Source organism: Paramisgurnus dabryanus, chromosome 9 (assembly GCF_030506205.2).
Source record: "Paramisgurnus dabryanus chromosome 9, PD_genome_1.1, whole genome shotgun sequence".
Classification (NCBI taxonomy): Eukaryota; Metazoa; Chordata; class Actinopteri; order Cypriniformes; family Cobitidae; genus Paramisgurnus; species Paramisgurnus dabryanus.
In genome coordinates this window covers 21,917,759-21,940,035 of record NC_133345.1, presented here as the reverse complement: position 1 = coordinate 21,940,035, position 22,277 = coordinate 21,917,759, and the positions used below count along the sequence as shown (strand labels likewise).

At 37.5% G+C, this 22,277-nt stretch overlaps 1 protein-coding gene across 1 annotated transcript; it reads left to right on the top strand.

Moving 5' to 3' along the window:
* Nucleotides 1–7,517: 7,517 nt before the first annotated feature.
* rgma (repulsive guidance molecule BMP co-receptor a) lies at nucleotides 7,518–20,829 on the top strand. The gene is made up of 4 exons (XM_065279098.2): nucleotides 7,518–8,033; nucleotides 9,842–9,957; nucleotides 14,609–15,120; nucleotides 17,577–20,829. Exons 1-4 carry the CDS (start codon nucleotides 8,020–8,022, stop codon nucleotides 18,276–18,278), a joined length of 1,344 nt encoding a protein of 447 aa, XP_065135170.2. The 5' UTR covers nucleotides 7,518–8,019; the 3' UTR covers nucleotides 18,279–20,829.
* Nucleotides 20,830–22,277: the final 1,448 nt, after the last annotated feature.

Here is a 22,277-nt window from a genome sequence, read left to right as displayed (position 1 = left end):
GGTATAGCTTCCTGCTAGTGGCAATTGTCTTTCTTTATATCAGGAATCATCCGTTTCTTTTTCATTTCCTCTTAGGGCCACACATTTAATTTTGTGTTTCATTAAGGAGGAAATTGCACGCCTGTGAAAATAAGCTTAAGGTAAGTGCACCAAGACAGAGCGTCCTGCTGAATTCTTTTCCTTTTAATTCAACAAACATTACTGATGCATAATGCATGTCTAGGCAGTCATCAGCGGGATCTCAGAACAGCAGGTCTGTGTATTGTGTGAGTGTGTTATATACTGGAGGGTTTGGAAAAGCAAATAACAATCTCTGGTCAAGGTAGATGCATGTAGAGAAAATTGCATTGTGAAACATTGACATTGGGTTCTGTTAGAATATATTCACCAATGAATGAATTCAGGTTATGTAAATTTAGCAATTGACTAATATATTGCGGTGGTCAATATATACTGTAGGCCGATATTTGGCATTTGTAAATTGTCAAGATTGACCTATTAGTTTGTTTCTAATGAAAATATACTTTAAAGATTTAAAGCCAATATCTGGCATACAGTAAACTTACCAAGCAATACAGTATTACTGTAAAACAGTACTGTGAGGTGTCAGATCCACAGTAAATCTATAAATCTGTTTCAATTTACTCATTTTTTTTTAAGGTAAGTGGTCGCAATCAATTTATTTAAGCTTCATTTAAAAAAAAAAAAATTAGAAATACAAAACAAAAAACTTACCTTAAAAAATTTAGTAAATTGAATAAAAAAAAATTTTCAGTGTATTTTTAAGATCTTTAAAGGGTATATTCATAAATACTATGCACAATTAAAGGGATAATAAGTGGGATTTACCCGCATCTCATGGTGTAAATCTATTTTGCATTCAAACGAATAATGCTCTCTAGCACCTCGCTTTTCCAAATGCGTGTTACAACTACGGTAGCCGTTATGTAATCAATGATCTCCTTGTCCGTTTCAGTTACTTCACGTGTTCTGAATGAAAATGCATTGGGAAACGCGTTGGTAGGCTAGTGCTTTTTGTCCCTCTCTGCTATTATAGTTTATCAGTATGGCGGAACGACATGGAAGCCTCCTTGGACTTACACGTTCAATGTAAGTTAGGGGAAGAAATTCTAAAGAAAAGTCAGATCACTGGCAGAGGTCATTTGACACCAACGAGAACAAATTTATGAATAAAGACATTGATTTTGATTAGTAAAACACTTAAAACCCTACTCACTGCCCCTTTAATGTTTATTTAGTTCCTATTGGGCATATTGTTACAATATCAGTGTCAGAATCAGCGATAGATAGATAGATAGATAGATAGACAGACAGACAGACAGATACATAGATAGATAAATACACAGACAGACAGACAGACAGACAGACAGACAGACAGACAGATACTAACAGACACATACTAATAGTGCACACAATAGATTGAACAATAGACTAGAGATAGACATATTATAACATAATGCAAATTACAATTTGAATGTTTCTTGTAAATTTTTGTGATATACAAAGCAATGGTAGAATTTAAGAAATAAGCTTGTGGTGCAGATGATATAGTTACAGCATCTTAATTTCGGCATCAGCTTGGTTATACTCCATCTCCTCATTTATGGACCCTAAAGATCCACCCCTAAAGACACCCTAATGGCTCTGATTTCTCCCTAGAGGTCACCTATGACTATTTAGAAAGCTGAGGTATACGACCCTTTGACAACATGAGCCCTTTCACACAGCAATTACGGAAAATGCATCCGGGATTTTTTGTTTTTTTCACACTGCCAATGATTTTCCGGAATCTGCGTGCATTCTCACTCATACCGTAAAGAACCATGTTATTATTTAAAGTCCTGAACTTGGTAGGTTTTTCAACAGTTTCTAAAGTTTGCTAATTAGCCGTGATCTTTCTCTCGAGAAACCACACACGTGCATTTTTTGTTTATCATAAGGAGCTATGATGCGCTGTTCTGTTATGCTAGTGAATGATCTCAGCTTTTAGCATGGATAGTGACAAACTTCCTGATCTCTGCTTCAGTCCAGTTTGCCGACATTTCTCGTGAATCTGCGCTTAAATCCCTGTGTCAAAGATCTGAACCATGGCTGTTTTTCAATATGCGCTCTTCAGCGATCTCTCGTCCTTGTGTCCTCGCTCTACGCCATCATTAACCGTCTAAGTTCAATTTCAATTCTCAAGAATGCAAGTACAGAGGACGCCTGAAAATACCCGAAAGTGTTCTTGATATCGAGGATGCATCGAGTGCAGACTTGTGCGCTGAAATTGCTTTACGCCCCAGAAGTCATTGCGGCAAAACATTGGCGGAGGAAGAAAGTGCTACCCACAACTGTTTGTAAACATTTTAAGTATTAAATCCATAAAAAAAACGCAAATTTGATATTTAAATGTTCAATTCAATTTTATTAATCACAATTGGCAATTGTTTCAAAGCAGTTTTACATCAATAGAAGCAGGGGAAAAACTGAAAACATAAGTAGCAAAATACAGCGGCTATGAATAAACTTTACAAGCGAGTGTATTAATAATGTATCGTATAGAAGAGGGTGCTAAGTTAAGCCAATGTGTTTATTGGCATAAAACAACTAATTTTTAATTGAGTCTCTTATTTTGGATTACATTATTATTTCTTGACAAGGTATCTGAAATATTTACGTATTTGCCATTACAAAATGACATAATAAAAAATAAAATAATATAATAATGCAGATAATGGTATGTTTGTCACTTTAGGAATAATGCGATGTTGAATTTGGGAAGGTCAGTGAGGTGACCAACAGGAAGATCGCACACATCTTAATTCTCATAAGTGCGTTCTGTGCTCTCACGACCTTCTGAGTTTGTTCTTCCAAGGTCACCTGGCAAGACCGATCTCCACGAGAACCCAAGTCCGTTCTTTGCGTTCTAGGAATTGAGAAACAGCACATGACTTCTTGCTGCAATGACACGCGCATCCTTACTATGGCACGCCCCTTACGCCATTGTTTCTGTCTCTTGTTTACACAGAATGCATTCTGTAAATGTTACGGCAATGTAACTAGGAGCAATCCCAGAACATGTATAGGATGTATTTGTGTTCGCACAGAAGCCTATCCGCCAGTTTTCTGGAAAGACCAAAGTGTTGTGTGAATTGGGTTATGTTGAAGACTCGCTGACCCCTCCCCCAGCTGATCATGTTGCCACTCACATAGATAACCTTTTTCCAATCCTCACCGACGACAGTGACACAAAGATGCATAATTAATAGCTATCCATTTAATTTGAAAATGTAAAATTAGTGAGCTCATTAATGATCATTTGTGTTAATTAAATAATCGAAACCCTGTAGTTTTAGATACGGCCATACCTAAGTAATTGCAATCACTTGCTACCCATTCTTGAGGATTAGGTAATGCATTATGCATGAAGTCTAAAGGAGAGGGATTATCCTGATCTGCGCTGTGGGAGAAAGAGATAAATGAAGGTAGTTATTTCAGTTGGCACAGCAATCACAGATAGGCGGCACCTAGCAGACCGTTCTGACATATTTGTTTGAAGTTTGTCTATGACATGCTTTGCTTCATTCTTCATAACTTATTGTTGAATCACTGAAGTATTATATTAGCCGGGAATGACAACAGGGTCAGTTGGACTTTCTAGTCAATGTTTTGAAGTTGGCAGCAATTGTTGTGCAGATGAGAACAGAAAAGGGAATTTTTGGTGTGATTGTGAACTAAAATGTGTTTTTAACACACAATAAAAGAATGTATTAAAATAATAAAATACAGAACAGCCAATGTCTTATGTTTAAAATGTTTAACGTCATTTCATGATGAATATTGTTTGCTATTGTAGGTCAGATGATTAAAAGGGTTGATGAATGTGACAAATCTATTTGCTTAACAGTGCTGTACAACAAATAACCAAGAATGTCCCTCGAGCACAAACAGGGCTGACGGAGAATGTAAACAAACCTGAATCCATCGCTTCTGTCATCTTCAGAATTTATAAGAAGCAATAAGATCCCACAGATGTAATAAAGCAGTGGTTATGAAGCCACCTATTGTGTTTCTTATCACGAATGGCTCTGTTTACAAAGACTCTTATCGAAAAACTTTCATTTTGGATGGATGTTATTATGTATCTAAAAGAAAACAAAAATAAAGGAACAAGAAACAGACAGACAAGCGAATGTGCCACAGTCACATCTTGCCATATTAACTTTTGAAAAACAGGCTGATTTATATTCATTATATGCAGACAGAGGTCAGGACCTTAAATTGCTTTGTTGTGTGCATATCTAAAAGTAGAACTGTTGCCACAAATGTGCATTTTCAGCATATATATCTGAAAATAAAATAAGCAGAATAGACTCAAAGCTTCATTTCAAATGCACGTCAAGTTGACTCTTACTTACAGTATACAAGCAAATAAGCATTTGAAGCGATACACATACCGTATTATTGTTGCATTGAGCTGTAACGATAACATGGCGACAGGCCTATTTAATTCTCCAAGCTGCTGATTGGAGAGCTCAGTGTAGATATTCACTAGCCCACATTTATGCTGATAAACCCTCTACCCTATAACAAAAGGAGAAAATGACAGTCTCTAGCCATTATTCAAACTTATCTACCTAATTACACCCAACACAATAGAAATGAGATAAACCTTCCTTTGATTGTGTTTTTGGCATAGTATGTGTTGCTTTAAAAATGTGACCAGGATTTAGATTATAGCGTCCCTAAAGGAGCCTAGTAAACAAACATTCATGAAATAAACATGCTGCACCCAGTCTTTTTTCCTTTCACAAGACAAATTGGAAAATTAATGGTTTTCACCCGGATCGGGATCTCATGGTCACTTCCCATAATTACTGTCTGAAAAGCTTCACTCTCTGGCAGGTCTCATCTTCACCTCATGTTCTCTTATAGCAGTCAAAGCTTTAAGATATGCTTAAAATTGACAGCGTGCCTATAATAAATTGCATTAAATACAACGAGGCCCTCATAGTATGCAGTCATGAAGAAAGGAAATCAAAGAAGAGCAAAACAGGAGGGGTCTTATTGATTTTTTCTTTAGTTCCTGTGGCAATAACTATAACTAATTATTTTTGCTTTTGTGAATGAAGGAACCCATAACATTTTGAAATCCCTTGACTGTTTTTGTGTTGGAACAAAGTAGTGTCATTGAGTGTGTGCATGTGCGTGTTGTGATGTCCTCTGTGTCAGACTGTTATTTCATTTGCATTTTCACTTTTTTTTTCTCCCCAATTTTTATCCCAGCCATACACTAACAGCTTATTAATAGTTATTTATATTATTTTAATAGTTATTTATATTATTTTTATTTATTTATAGGCTACTTACAGTTCACTTCGACTGGAGGTACTTGCATAGGTCCTCCTTCCCAGACTTTCTCCTAGCGAATATGTGGCTATGTTTGGTTTAATATCATGTTACCATTTTTCTTTGTTCCTTATGAGCTTATGCTAATTCTGGATTCCTTAAGCATGCACTATGGTGCTCAATGTTAAAGTTACATAGTTCACAAATGCAGAGTTTATAACTCGCATGTCAGCTCAATATGTGTGTCAAGTGTGCGTTTTTGTTTGCCCTTGCACCCTCCTCTTTCTTGTCCACCAGCTGTGTTTGAGGTGGATGTCCAGCATCCGGCTGTTCTAAAGCTATTCTCTTCACACCAGGGTGGAAGGCTTATATCCTTGGTAACTAGCAGATCAATGTAAAAGCGATACCCCTCAAGCAACTGTCATTGAACGGTCATAGTGGAAAATAAAACATAATCATCTAGTCTCAACCTTTTTGCCACAATTTCCCACATCGTAAAGTGCGTTACAAATAATCATGAGATCATGTAGATTTTTTTTTTTTATTGACATTGATATTAGCATATATGCACGATATTTAAGAAGGAAGTGCGAAAACGTGTTAAATAATGTGGTGTGCGGTATGCAATATGATAATGCTTTATGTTTGTAACATCCATTTAAATTATATAGAATTTATTTAAAGAGCAACTATGGTCCGATTTACGATTTTGCATTTCCTTTGGTGTGTAAGTGTGTATTAGTACATGTTAATGATATGAAAAAGTATATTGTTATTGTTTCCAACGTTAATCTCTTTTCTTGGACTACAACAAACACACGGATTGTAGGCAACAGTTTACTTCCTGGACCTGTTGATGTGGACACGACGGTCCATGTTAGCATTACATTGTTAGCATTACATTGTGACTGAATCTTTCAAACATGGTAAGGAGCGTCACATTTCCGGCTGACGTCAGAGGTATTCAGGCCAATCACAACTTACAGATTAGCTGGCCAATCAGGGACACAGCGCTTTTCAGATCAATGAGTTTTGTACAAAATCAAAGCGTTTGAGAAAGGCAGGATATCTGGAGCTATAAAAAATTTTTTAACCATAAACCACGCAAACACATTTTATTATATAAAATACACAAAATAACATGAAATTGGTGCACTTTATAAACTGAAAGTTATATAACCTACATACATGTTTCACATTCTTTTTTTTGGAAAAGAAAGCATCACTCACTCTATCTCGCCAGTCTCTCCGCTGTCTAAAATATAACTTTTTTGATTCTTTTGAAGTATTAAAATCTTTCAGTTATTGCATACCATTGCAATATGCATATTGCAATATGATCATTTGCGACATTTAGCTCATTTCAATATACCGTGTGACCCTAATGAAGAGTTTATTAACATCATCCAGATTAAATATTTGCTTTAATTTTAAGTAGTGCTCTAAAGGAGTGCTCAGTTGCTCTTCAAGAACCAGCACATGACTCAGAGAAGCCAGTCTTGTTTCTACCACTTAACTCCCTTTCTGGATCTATGCCATTTACATTCAGACTGTCTAATTACCCTATTTGTACCCTGAGTGGTTTTAGTGTTTGGAGGTGTAATGTGCATGTGTACTTTGACAGTGTTTGTGTTGCACATGCTATGCATACTTTCAAATACAATAGCAAAAACAAAAAAATATATATGGTACTGCATATAGTGAATAAATTCAATTTAAGTTCAGATCTGTGTCCCTGCAGCACAGCTGGTAGAGCCTTCAGTCTCAGGAAACACACATTTGATCAATTGTATAGCTTATAATGTAATGTAAGTACTGTACTGCCAAATGTATAAATGCAAATATAATATGTAAGTTTATTTCCATACCACAATTTTTTCATTGTTGCAAAGCAGCTTTACCATAGCCACATATCAGTAAAGACAGTAGAGAAATACAAAAACATGATATATAATAAAAGGGAAACTTATTATTTAATATCTTATAGGTTGTTCTATAATAATTTTAACTATATATTGGTTATATAATCTATAAACAGATTGGGATGACATCAGCTGATGTTCATATAGATTTAATGCTTGTTTTGAAGAGGTAACCCTGTGTTCAGTGACAGTGTGTGGGGTGCTGTGAGACTGCAGAGGCGTCACGCAGCGCTGATCATTGTGTCTCACACTTTCAAACTAGTCATTTCACAACACTGAAGCAGTGAGGAAACGAACCAGCGCTATTAACAGTGCTGCCCGAGGGCTCTTCCAACCCCACACTCCCGAGAGCCAGACAGGAATCTGGGAATACCGCAGCAAAATGAAGAACACTATTGATTCAAAAAGATCTTTGCGATGTAATCGTTAATGTCTCGGTAAACTGTTGGACTGTTTGTACCTTCATTCCCGGCTCGTCGTTTTATCTGGACACGGATGAAAATAACATCAGACACCGCGAGCAATCCGCAGATAAAGACTCATCACGCTATTAAAATAATCTGAAACGGAGCGGGGACATCATGCAGGGGTCACGCACCTCTGTTTTAGCAACGATGTACGGACTTAAATAGAATTTGGAATTATTAAAACAAAACGCGCCTGCACGCGCACCAGTTCGGATCCGACTCACGAGCTACATCCCGGTTCTGCAAAGAAACTCGAGCCGAAAGTGTTGCGGAGCTCCATGCATTCAAAAAGGTTCGTCCTTGTGCATTTTTTAACCAATAACTTTGTTTAGAAATGCATTAGTGGGCATTTTATTTTGACATCCCCAGATGCATATGATTTGTCGTTATCGTGCAAATTATATAGCCAACAGTGAAGTTTACAGATGCATGCGATTTGGACAGTTATTGATGTTATTGAGTTTGTTATTAGATTAATTCAGTATTATATTACAAGTAATCCAATGGTTTGGCTTTAAGTTGACAACTTGTGGTTACTTTATATAATAATTTAACCTAAATTATAAGGAAGTAGAAAATTTGGTTTTAGATTATATTAAGAATACCACATCCAAATCATTTGATGTATTGTGGTCTTACTGTAGCTCTAGATTTTAGGATCCTACCTTTTTTTGTAATACATTCATCAACCTTAACAGAAAATGAAGACATAACAGTTTAACTACAAGTGAAACGAGAGTTATTACACCCCAAAACCTTAAACACGAAGATGCATCTTTGGAGATATCATTCATTCTCCACCACTGTGCAAGCGCCATCTGTTGGATTATAGCTGACCCCCCAAAAATCTTATGGAGCATTCCCTTCACTTTAATTCAGACTCCTTCAATTAATGACCAGACATGAATAAATTCAAGAATTAAAAAAGGCTTTTTTGCTGGACAGCCTTCTTGGTGTACACTATGTAAAATATACATGGTAGCTTTTATTTTTAATAATGTTTGCATGAATACATAAATTATATGAAAATAATATGTGAGTAATGTGTGTATATGCATTGCATTATGAGGCGGTAGGCTAATCTGTCAGGTGTACTGTAAACACAGATTTTAATAGTGACACATGACACTTTGTTATATAATAACATAATGTACAATTTAAATGTGAAATACTTTATTATCCAAATAATGTGTTCACGTACAGAGGCTGCAATAGGTGGAATCAAAAACATTTCTTTTAGTTAATATTGGTTATCTATCATTTAAAACCCCCAATTATTAGGGACTGACAAATATGTATGATGCTTTGGGATGGCATTTATGTTGACAGATCTGTGCCTGTAACGGCGGACTATGTATTATGGTGTTATAGTATAAATATGGGCTATACATTTTTTTTATGAGTGATAGAAACATCTCTCCCCATAACATGCACTCCCTGAAATAAATGTTTAGAGTAAGAAAAGCACTAAATCCAATGTCAATGGTAATCATTTAACATTGTCTAGATGTTATTTAAGTAGCCTAAATTCAGTTTCATTTGAAATAAACATGTACAATTTAAAGACCAATTGTATGCTATACATTGTCATGCACTGGGGATTTATTAAATTATTCATCTTGATGCAAGATCTTTCATACACTGATTTATACACATTTCCACATTTTGGCACAAAACGTTAACTTATAAGTAATTAAAATGCCTACACATCGTATAAAAGTAGCATATTAGTCGCATCATTGTTATTATTATTAGGCTGTTTATTAAGAAGAAACGTTTTTGCACGGGTTCATCTTACATGTACTTTTGAAAGCTCGTGTGTAATTTGAAACCAGTGAAGGGTTGGTGGAGGAACAGCAACTTCTTATTGGTGCTCCTCACAGTTTAGGCTGCACCTCTCGACACGAGCGCAGTGAAGAGCGATGGCACGTTTCTCATGAGGCTCGGGGAATGTGTGAACACGAAAGCTTATGACAAACACGGCGATATCTGTCCGAAAGAAAGACGGCATGATTTCGCGGTGTTCCGATATTTCGGCAAACTTTTACTCAGAGGGAAAGTCGCTGTGCTTTAATCCCTACATTTTGCTGCTTTGACTAGGCAGAGGAGAGGAGCGCTGTCCCGTGCTGGATGGATGGTTATGGGGAAAGGAGCAGGACTATCGGCGCTAGAAGTCTGCCAGTTCCTTGTGCTGTTTCTCTCTCTGTTTCCAACAGGTAAGGAACATACATATTAACAACAATAAAACCAAATGCATTCGAGTTTTAGATGTGAGGGTTTAATTCAGTGCATTTGTTGTTGATTTATTAACATAGCCTACTGGCTACAATGCAGCAAAACCAGCGAGCGCTCGGAGCAGTTAAACGTTTTCTAATAAGTCGGACAATAGCATACATTCTGGATTTAATTAAATGCATTTGGGTGTACGTTTGTTTAGTCATTGCCCAATTATGTTTTCAGCATCTAGAACTTGTCAGTGTACATTGCTTGATAAATATGGGTGTTTTTAAAACTATTGTTATTGTTGCAGCAAGCACGTTTTTCATGCGAACTGAATAGGATTTTTTTGTTTTTAAGGAAAATACGCAAAACAAAAAGAAGTAAATGTGTAAAGTTAATCAAAGCAATTGTGTAAATTGTAAGATTAGGTTTTGGTTGGTTTTTGCACTAATTCAGTGTTTCACACAGCTCTGTTGTGTTTGGGGGAGGGGAAGCGCTTTCTCAACATCTATAACATGCTTTCACTGAACTCGTTTAGTTTTACTTTTGTGGCCAATTTCTAGAAAACAATCCTCACTGGTACAATAAGGTTCATAAAAGGGCAAGTGTCTTACTTGAAATCTAAAACTTGCAGATAGTACTTTACAATAAGATTGAATTTGTTACAATTAGTTAATGCATTAGCATAAACTAACAATAGGCATTTATTCATCTTGGTTAATTTCAGCATTTACTATTAAATCAAAATATGTAAACTTTTGTTAATGCACATGAACAATTGTATTGACAATTAACTAACATTAACAAAGATTAATAAATGCTATAAACTGTTTTGAACATTGTTAGTTGTAACGTATGAACAAAATTGCAAAAAAAATTGTAATAACAGTGTTGAAAAGTCATTGGTTTGTGTATAAGTTTGTGTTTTAAATGTGGGTTGGGTTTGTGCAGTGATTAATTCATATGTATCTCAGCATAATGGAATTCACATGGAAGAGTTGTTGGACCCAATGAAGGTTTTGGTCAGCCGTAGGCACTGTTCAGTTTGATTTCACACTCCTCTTTCAAGTTATTTCATGTCAAACAAAGAGCAATCATGCAAGCACTAGTCGTTGACGTTTTAAATTAGCTTATTGTCCCTTATCAGATGAATGATAGATGGCCATTGTTGCCGGTATAGGTGGAAGGTGTGTAACGGAGGTAGCAATGATAGCTGTGATTTGTTATTTGGAATCAAAGAGTTTGAGTTGTACCATGGGCTTATAAAGTTTTTTGTTTCTTTTTAAAGTAAAACACCATGAAGGAGTTTACACAGAATGCGTTTATTCGGCATATCCTGTAAGATCCACTTGTAAGAGATGTTCTTTAAACGATAAGAAGCACACGATTCAAAAGCCTTCAGCCGTCAATTCAACTCTTGTAATCCGAGGAAGGGGGAATGTGCTTGAAATTGCTTTTTCCTTTGATTATGGCCTTTTGCTCTGGACAGGTGGCTATCTCATATCCAGTTTGACCTGTGGAATGGTGCGATCCGCCCATTGGTCCTGGAGCCAGTTTCTCTCCAGAGATCCTGTTTCTTTAAGGCAGTCCTCTGCCCCTTTCCCTCCTGCCCTGCATGGCTGATGAAACTCTATCTAATCCCTTTACACAGGGCTAATTTATGACTCTGCTGGTTTCTTCTCAATGGCAAATTGCATTGTCTTCATTCAAAATCCTCGGACTACACCCCTCCCACACTCACACAAACAGCTACCCCCTTCTGTTAAAGCCTTAAGTAATTTTTTTAGATGTGCATTTGCCCTCGCTTCATGAGGTCACTGACACCCACCGAGCTTTACTCAAAAGCACCCCCACAACCTGCTTAGCAATGCAAAGAGACATCACAAGGTGTGAATGTGTGTGAATTTGATATGAGATGATTAGCAGTCGTAAATAATAGACTTTTGTTAGTGCTTCCTTCCCATTTGTCTTAATACTGTTAAATCTGAGTTGTGGATTAGAGAATGTGTGAAATTACTAACCTATTCATTAAACAGAAATTTTAGAATCGGTCAATAAGATTCAATATATGCTATATTTATTAGCCATAAAGTGATGTCATTCGTGGTGAGGTAATGAAGTTAGATAAGCCTGTTGAGGGTTCATTACTTTATAATGATGCCTATTTAGATGCTTATTGGTTTACGTTTTGTATTTCAATAGATGTTAATTGTTGGCCTTTACTCTTCTGTTGTATAGACCTGATCAGAATATGCCATTAACATTTTAAATGTTTTGCATTAAATAAGCCAATGTGAATTGGCCAGCTTTTAACTTTGTTTTATTTATTAAATTTTTGTGTAATAAAGGCAGCATGACAAGAATAGTCTTACTTTATACTACATTAAAATCACTTAGACTTGATTGAGGTTGGCAAAAACAGATCTTGGAACTTAGTTTGGAATGTTGCTTTTTATTACTGATGGAATTAAAGCCTCACTTTGTCCAGATGTAGAGGGAATGTGTGTGTTGTTACAAGCGCCTGGAGCACAACTGGCATTTATGAACAGAACATAATAAACTGACCCTTTATTTAAAGTCTAGATCTGAAATAATTGGAAGAAGGGTATATATACAGGGCTCAACGCAAACATTTTTTTATACTGGCCCGGTCAGGCCAGTGGTTCGGGTTTTTACTTGCCCTGCCAAAATTTTCACTGGCCCCAATAAAAAAAATTCAGTGTCACATATTTAAAAATAATTATTCAAAAGTCAAATATAATTGTATACATGTTTCCACGAAAAAAGGCTCCCAACCTTTCTGCTTTACCTGTAAACTGAAAACAAACTGTGCAAAATATTGCATCATTTCTTTCATTGTGTTTTAAGAAAATGTCTGCTTCCAAGATGTTAAATAATATATATTTTAGTGACTGAGGGTGAATCACTGGCCCGATCGGGCAAGTGACAATACTTTTTACTGCCCCGAACGTCTCTCACGCTTGCCCCTGGCCACCGGGCAGTCCTTTATGTTGAGCCCTGCGTATAAATATATAAGTATATAAATATATATTGTGCATAAACACGTTTTTCTCAATAGTGAGGGACAGTTCTGTGATATTTTACAGCCCTGTTTCTCAGAAGTCTTTTTTATTGTAATAGTTTATGTATTTTAAAGCTTTATCGTATATCACAATTTTAATCTTTTATGTATTTCATAACCTTCTTTTTATACAGTAGTGGCCAAAGGTGATGTTTGGGAATTACAATATTAGCTTTCAATGCCTCCTCAGTAGAGCTGCACGATTCTGTATAAAATGAGAATGACGATTCTTTTGCTTAAAATAAAGATCACGATTCTCAAGAACTTTTTTATATTAAAAACCCACAACCCATGAACATTATGTTAACATTCGTTTTTACAGATGGAAGAAATTCTGCTTCTGAAACTTCTAAATAAGTGTAGATAACATTTAAGTTTAGCTAATGTTAATTTTAAAGTGATTATGTGTTCATTTTATTTAAAGAAAAACTTTAAAAGTATATATTTAAAGTAGCCTAAATAAAAAAACGAATACGTTTTGGTGCAAATTGCTGCTACTACATGGATTGACATTGTATTCGTTGTACCGGTGGAGCGAACACGAGCACATCTGGCTTGCGCAATACACGATGTGACGTCAAGATGTCATCGCGGCCGCTGTTAGTGATTGCGTGTTGTTGCGAGAATTTTTTCCCAAAACCATAGTTCAAACGAACATTCGTAAGCCGCATCGCAAACTTGTGTCATTGGAACAACAGCTCTTGACCTGTGGTTAGAAGCATTGTTCCTTGTTATAATATGTAGACTTACGTTGATCATGCTTTTGAACAAAATAAGCAAAAAACATGTAGTAAATTCTTTATACATCATTCTAAATATATATATTAAAAAAAATTACGTCTTTAAGTTTGTAAACAGAATTAAAGCGCTGCATTTGAAAACTGCGCATGTGCGCATTCCTACGCTCTTTAGGACCCTGAGGAATCACTGGGAGGAGTGACAAGAGGGAACTTGCGCATGAATTAAATATCTTGAAAATAAACAACATATAACTAAATCATGATAACAAACTCATTCTTTCGATGCAATATATGTTATTTACAGCAGTAATCTGACATTAAATCGATTTGCACAGATTAATTAGTCCTTCACCTCCCATGTGACATCATCAACTATGTTGTTAAACCAACATGGTTCAAACGACGAATGTGCGACAAAGTTACTATGCTTTCGGGAAACAGGCGTGACAAGGTAGTTAGATTCTCCAACTATGCATCGTACTATGGTGGTTCACCATTGAGTTACGTCGTTGTTCGGGAAACACACCCCTGGTTCGTAGAATTAATGCTAGATTAAGGTCATTTGGGGTGTCGAATCGAGATCACAATCTTTTAACAATTAATAGTGCAGCTCTATGCCTCAGGTTAGATTAAATCATCAAAATATGACATGTATGATATTTAAAACATTTAAGGGCAGAATAATTTGGATTAAGGCAAACCACAGTATATTAGTGAATTTGGGTTTTATTTAAATATGCAAAAAATTAATTATGATTTAGTTTCAGTAGTATTGGTTTGCTTTTGGCAGTGTGTATTTATGCTATCTCTCTCTTTTCTTTTCAGCATCTCTGCAGTGTAAGATCCTCAAATGTAACTCCGAGTTCTGGGCCTCCACCGCCAGTTCTGGCCCAGAAGAGGAGTTGTGCATCGCTTTGCGAGCATATAACAACTGTGTTCGCCGCACTGCCCGTACTTGCCGGGGCGACCTTGCCTACCATTCAGCCCAACATGGCATAGAGGATCTAATGAGCCAACACAACTGTTCCAAAGAAGGACCTACTAGCCATCCTCGTACACACCCTCCCCCAGTTCAGCCACCACCCCAAAAAGACATCAACGTTCCCTCGGATGGGCCAGAGGTGTGCCACTACGAGCGGAGTCTACCACGGCATTCCCCACCACCCAATTACACTCACTGTGGTTTTTTTGGAGACCCACACCTCCGTACGTTCAACGATGACTTTCAGACCTGTAGAGTTGAGGGAGCCTGGCCATTGATTCACAATAAGTACCTGTCTGTGCAGGTTACGAACACTCCCGTTGTCCCTGGGTCTTCCGCTACAGCTACTAGCAAGGTAACAACTATTTTTGGCTCACATAATATCAATGTATCAACATAACAAGTAATAACAAGTCATAACACGTAATATTAACATAAATGTGTGCAGCTATTCACCCTAGTTTAAGTTTGTTTTCAGCAAGGAACTTGTTAATAGTGCAAGTGAGGTTTTACCAGTGGAAAGGGAAAGCAGAACTTGCGACTATGTATTCTAGTTAACATTTGGATCAGTTCCACATCAGATAAAGATGCTGATAAGCGAAACAATTGATGAAAATCTGATAAAAAAGTTTTTTTAAGCGAATGCCAGAAGTTAAAGAGAGTTAATAACTTTGGTAATAAGCTCCTTAGTTTTTTTCAAGCCAAGACTAATGTTGCTATATCTGTGGCAGTCCTCGCCATTGTTTGCTTGCGATTTAAATGCCTTGTTGTTTTTACTAAGTGCCCGGTCCTTACAGGAAACTGCCGATATTTTCTCTGCATTAGTTGCCCTCATACCTCATAAATTATCATTGTTTTGCTTTACGGTACATTGGACAAACCAGGGAGCTGCCTAAGAATTAGCCTAAGGTGAAAGCACAGGACTGCGAATTTATGTGTCTGCTTGTAAAATCCTAATTTTGCTCTTTTGCTTCTTACGTCCAATGCCATCTTGGATGCAGTAATTATGACCGGACTTGACTTTCTTCTTATGGCCGCCCCTGTTGTAAAGCAGTGAGGAAAAACACTGCTTATACTCAGTCACATTAAAAAACAGACCAATTTTCCATCATCAGAAACCTCTAATGATTCACCATTAAGTGGGTTTTTTTCTCGCTGAAGGTAAAGGGATAATGATATTTTTCTTAAGTTGGCTAGTTTTAAATAAATGATAGTGGCTCAGAGGTTACTCGGCTCGGACAAAAGCAAAAACAAGTCTGCAAGCAGATGGCACCTGTGCAAACAAGACGTCTCTTGTTTATTGATAGGCCCTTCGCTTTAAACAAGCTCTCCCTGTACTGTGAAGAACTAGCCTTGGGTGGGTGGGGGCAGATCACGGCACCATTAGTGATTATAGGGTGGTTTGGTTTAAATGACTCTCCGCTCGAATCGGACACAGACGCACAAACACTGAGATCAGAGCAGCTTGGACATCCCGAGGTCACATATGTGTCAGCAGTCCATTGGCCTCCTAATGGCAGCTTGCTGGAAGAGTCGGAGGTACGAGCAGCTTCTCTAATGAGCCCATGTGCAGGCTGTGCTCTCTAGCTGGCATGAGTCCACTCCCTGGAGCTGAATCCGGGGTTCACAGGCCGGCTCTGAGCAGCATGAATGGATTGTCTTTGTGTCTGCATACTGAGGCCTGCTGTAACATAGACTGGACCTGTGTTTCTCCTGAGTGCGTTTACATTGGCCCCCTGTATCTTGAGCTGCTGTTGAAATGTGACATTACAAAAGCTGCTCGGTTTGGAGGGTCTCCGCTACACAGTCCTCTGGTTTTAAAAAGACAAGGCTCAGTTATGTTGTACGTGGTACTTAGCCACCGTCTTTTGCCAGATGCAGTTGTGCATAAAAAACTTTGTGTCTTTGGCTTGGGTTTTGTGGGCTTGTTTGCTTTAACAAATGTGGCATATTGCACAAGTTGAAAACATTGTACACTGTATTTGTTACGTAGCCTAGAAATTCTGATGTTAACTAGGAAAGATGACTTCGCATTTTTGTTGTCATATTTTAAAGAATTACGACCAAAATCACGTCTGTTTTAAATATTGTGTTTAAATCTTCGCAACAAAATCTTGGCTTTTTTCAACTCATGGTTGGATCAAATATGAACAAATCCAACTGTTGGGTTTAAGTAAACCTATACTTGGTTGTTTTAACCATTTAAACTCTGCGAACCGCCGTCAGGTCCAAAACTGCATCATCAATTTATTTAATAAAACATAAGTTAAGGGGCACGCACACCAAAGCGGTTACGCCAGGGGACGGTGTCGTTTTTGTATTGTTTCCAATTCTTTTCAAAAACGTGTGTGCTTTTTTCCACGCTTAGAGTTGAATTATTTTTTTAAATTCGTAAGAAATGCTCAGCTTGTTAATGTCACTTTTCATTCAACCATCCAATCACAGTGGATGGGGGGACAAATACCACAACAACCAACTGGCGCATCGTTCAACGACTGATAAACAAAGCAGCGCCGTTTGAACACTTTGGTGTAAAAAGTTATGGAGCACAAAGTTTTCTGAATTTTTTTTTTTTATCAATTTACTCCAAATTATGTGGGTATGCCCCAATTCATTACTTCAAATTCAGGCATGCCCCATTCTGCAAAAAATTTATTTATACTGCAAAGATTAAGTAGTTTTTAACTCATAGTTGGGTAAAATATGTAAATTTTTTAGGTTAATTTAAATCAGCATCGGTTAAAACAACCTGCCATTTTTTGGGAGACTGCAAATGTTTTGTTCTGACTTCTTTTTTTCTCTTTATCACAGCTAACCATCATCTTCAAGAACTTTCAGGAATGTGTTGACCAGAAGATGTACCATGCAGAGACCGATGAGCTTCCAGCTGCGTTCGCTGATGGTTCAAAGAACGGCGGTGACCGGCATGGGGCCAACACTCTTCGTGTGGTAGAAAAGGTGCCTGGACAACACGTGGAGATTCAAGCCCGCTACATCGGCACCACTATCGTAGTTCGGCAGGTTGGCCGGTACCTCACGTTTGCCGTGCGTATGCCGGAAGAGGTAGTAAATTCGGTGGAGGACCAGGACAACCAGGACCTTTATCTCTGCCTTCATGGTTGCCCTGCCAATCAGCGAATTGACTTCAGGAACTTTAAAGCACGGGCTTCGGAAAGCCACGGCTTAGATCGGGGGCGACCGGGAACTCCCACTCATGGCTTCACATACCGGTCAGCCATGGCCAAATGTAAAGAACGTCTACCTGTCGAGGATTTATACTTCCAGTCCTGTGTTTTCGATCTGCTGTCTTCTGGGGACATCAACTTCACCCTGGCTGCCTACTATGCCTTTGAGGATGTTAAAATGCTCCACTCCAACAAAGAAAAGTACCACATCTTTGAAAAGGATGCGATGTTTAACTCCGCCTCCAGACAATTAGGTTTTGGCTTCTTAGCCCTTTTCAGCCTTGTTACTGCATGTTTGTGGACTGACTTGTATTCCAGTTGTCTGTAGTCTCCTCGTTGTTGAAGATGATTGTAAGAAGCTGTATGCATGTGAAATGCTGCTCTCGCCATGTTGCATTTCATTTACCAGAGGCTGGGCTTCTCAGTTGAGATTTTTCACTCTGGTGTGTCTTGTGTCACCCCCACGACTCATCTCTCACATGTCATCATGTATGTTCGTTCATCAAACCAGAGTAGGAGCGTTCCTGCAGATCCACTGGTCTCTACGGTCATGCTGCTGATCCTATAACTGCTTCGTGATGGAGAATGCAGTGATGAGAGGCTCAGATTAAACCCTGCTTGTTCCCATCGGGGTGACACGCCACCGACAGGAGTGATCCTTTGCAGAAAGAGAAGTTTGGAGATCTTCAGCGAGACGGGAAGTATGTCTCCCGGAGTAGGGCTGGAGGACACGTCGGGAGCTTTTATTCATGTCTCCTAAGTATTGAGGGCCGCCAGGAGCTTTCTCTTTGAAGAAGCTCCAGCTCTGGAAAAGCACTAGCTTTCTAGAGAAATCCTCCTGGCCAAGGCCATGTCAGACTTGTAAGTCATGTTGTCTGCAGTGGAGATTAATAGGCCATAACATCAGGCCTTTTGTATAGTTTGTCTGTGTGCATACATGCATGTGTGTGTGTGTGTGTGAGTAAATGAGAAAGGTAGTGTATGCAAATCATGTGTAATTGTGTGTATGCGTGATTATATGAATGCTGGTTTGTGTCTGTGTAAAGTGTTTTCGTAATAGCTGTATATTGCACCCAGGGTCCTAATGTAGCTCTGGTGTGGTGGTTTATTGGTCAGTAAGAAATTTTACTGCCTGCCAAGAGCTCTTCTTTACACTTTTTAAAGTGTTCAGCGTGTCACATACAGTGTAAAATTGATTTTAAAATACACCCCGACTGCTTAGGTGTATAATAGAAAATATTTATTGTGTTCGCTCTGTTGTCATATTGAGTGTTTGAATTCAGTCCAAACTAATTTTCAGGCACACAGTCAAATTCACTTTGTTCAAGCAATGCCATAGCTTAATCACAAAACAGATCATCCAAGCCATACAATGGTATGGTCCGATTCTGAGACTTGACACCATGCTTGCTTTGGTAAAATAATCCTGTCAGATTGCAGTAAATTAACCTTACAATTAGCCTACATCAAAGAGAGCCACGTTTCTCATTCAACTTAAGCAGTTTGAGATGAGACCCACAAGCCCTATAGGCAGATGCATCAGTCATCCTTAAGACTTCTTAAATAGTAACGCCTATTTCAAAAGGGTGTCGACGTGGCTGTGCTGTAGGCCTTGTTTGACTCACAACTCTGTAGATCTGTGAATTTATGGCAAAGGCTTTTTGCCAAAGCACAAACCCTGGTGCCAACAATTTCCCAAACAGCTGAATTTTCTCTCTCTTTCTCGCTATCCCATGGGGCCCTTGTGGTTTACTTAAAAGTATTTGGGCTCAAACCAGATGTCCTGATTGTGTATAATATTGGAAGGTGCTGCTAACTACATTGTGGTGCATGGACTTCAATGCAGGGAGTTATTGAGGACATTTGCCTTGCATTGATAAAATAAAATAGGGCATTTTCTCTTCAGCCATTAGCCGGCTTAAGAGTATTGGCACTCAGTATTGTCCACGGCAGTAGCAGTATTGTGACTCGAAACACACACAGATAGATAGTGCCATTATTTTAAAGGGTGGGAGACATTAATAGTGATAGTGGTGGATTGGTTTAGGTGGAAGCTCCTAACCCAACTTCATACTTGGTAGTATCATAATTTTATAGGCCATATCTAGTCTTTGGCAGACGAAGCTCCATGTGACCATCATGTCAAATTTCTTTATGTGTCACACTTGTCACACAGTGTTTGTTTTCGATTAGTAGGCTAAGTTTTAACTATGAAATTCTGGTTTAGATGTAATTATACACGAGACAGAATTGCTTCATGGTTATTTATTGTTACACTGTAAAGTTTTGCAAGCCTTACTACTGCTAAAACGTGTGTTGGTTCAGTTCATGGCTTCAAAGAGAAATTTGAAAGTATACAAAATGATTGTAATGTTTTAAGTGTGCTTGTGTTGTCAGTGCTTTTTGGATTTAAATGTGTAATGTGACAAGTATCATGTGCAAATTGGCAAACTATATTTTTTCAGAGGGTGAATATTACCTTTGAATTTAAATGTTCACAAACACCACAACAACAATAGGATAAAGGACCTAATTTGGTACAAGAATATAAAGGCATTATCATGTCCTAAATAATAACCCATGTAGGAAATGTGTGACTTGCAGAGTTTATGTGTTGTTTATTACAAAAGCACTTTATGTTTCTAAACTCTTTAACTTAGCTCTTACTTGCTTTTAACGTGATGGTGAAAGAGATTATGAGATTTGTAACTAAAGAAAGAGTTAAGTGATAACATTTTCAAATGTATTACCGCTGAATGGGAGATGCCAGACAGCTTAGTCTGTTTTTGTATGTAGGACTTAAGCGGTGCCACACACACCACCTGTATATACTGTAAATTATTTATTTGAAGATGAATAAAGTGTCACGTTAAATTGTCTTTGATGTGTTTATTTTTGTATATTCAGCTACCTTTTGTTTGATTTTAAATGTAACAAAGAAGGTGGTCCATTGGCTTCAATGTGAAATTTAGTCTTCAATGCAAATGCTGTTGGTTTGGTTAAGACTGCCATCTGATGGTACAATCGCTAAACTCTACCAATGCTGATGGGATGATGATGAAATTATAATAGAAGTCGTCCTAGGAAAACAACAAAGGTTTTATTAGTGAAAGTGTGCTAACCATGCTTTTAATTGGTTTTATTTGTTGTAAACCCTTGGTTTATTTTTGCAACTGGATGGGATGTGCGATAACAGCCGACTATGTACATAGGCTACTACTCATTACATGGCCATTTGCCACAAGAGTAAATAATTGAACAGAAACTAATGACGTAGGCCTACAGTATTTTATGAGCTTATTTTAAACATTAAATCCTGTAAGGTTAACGATATAATACTTAGGAGTAATATAATTATTAGTACAGAAGTATGAGTCGCAGTACCCGGATGAGCGGTGTGTTATCAGTTTTAGTAGTTGCCATGGAGATACTAGCCTTTGGAAAGTCACGACTGACAATCGGGAATCAAATATTCCAGAGAGCCATTAAACTTCTATTTACTATGTTTAAATCCTTTTATAATTTATAATGCTGTATAAAGATGCACATACGTTGGTTTTGCAGGGACAATTCATGACGTAAGTCACAGACTTAAATGTATGCTATTGACATCCTGACTATCACTGAATGTGATTGTAACTTTTAGTTGAGTATAAGTTTCTAGGAAAAGATAAATCTCAACATAATACAGTCTCTGGGTTTTAAATATGCTGAAGATGCCAATTGATTTCTGAAGACCAGACAGTTCAACGATTTAGCACAAACAAGAAACCTTTAAACGACCATAGCAAAAACAAAGAAACCGTAATAAATGTTGTCCTGGTAACACAGTGCAGTAACGGGTATAAAAAAAACTTTTGAATTGGTTTATTTATTGTAGAAATTTTGTTATTCTCTGTTGCGAACTTTCTGTAAACATTTCTCATTTGAAACAACTTGTTAAGGTCAGGACTAAAAACAAACCATAATATTAAAAATTCCTCTTTTTCCAAAATTGTAAGCATTTTTCAGATTAAGCAAGGTGTTTACCTCAGAAATCTCGCGCCGTTTCTGTCAGATCACGTGCCGCCGGAATCAAGCGCGGGACACTTAAAACGTGAACGCGTTACATAATAAATAAAATAGAATGATAATTTATTCTGCATACGGGTATTTCCCAGAATTCGGGCTTATTTGTGTGCACAGGGTGTAATTCTATTTAAAACCAATTAAATCTAATTAATTTTAGCACCATTAATTAGTACAAACAAAAACAAGCCTAGACTTTTGTTATGGCTGCTCTTACTAATAATTGTATCACATTTTATTGGTGTTTTGTGGTACAGTA

What these genes read in the sequence shown, in the direction of transcription:
- rgma (XM_065279098.2), top strand. An exon ending in TCTCTCTCTGTTTCCAACAG is followed by an intron (nt 9,958 to 14,608) that starts GTAAGGAACATA and finishes TTTTCTTTTCAG; the next exon opens with CATCTCTGCAGTGTAAGATC. An exon ending in CCGCTACAGCTACTAGCAAG is followed by an intron (nt 15,121 to 17,576) that starts GTAACAACTATT and finishes TCTTTATCACAG; the next exon opens with CTAACCATCATCTTCAAGAA.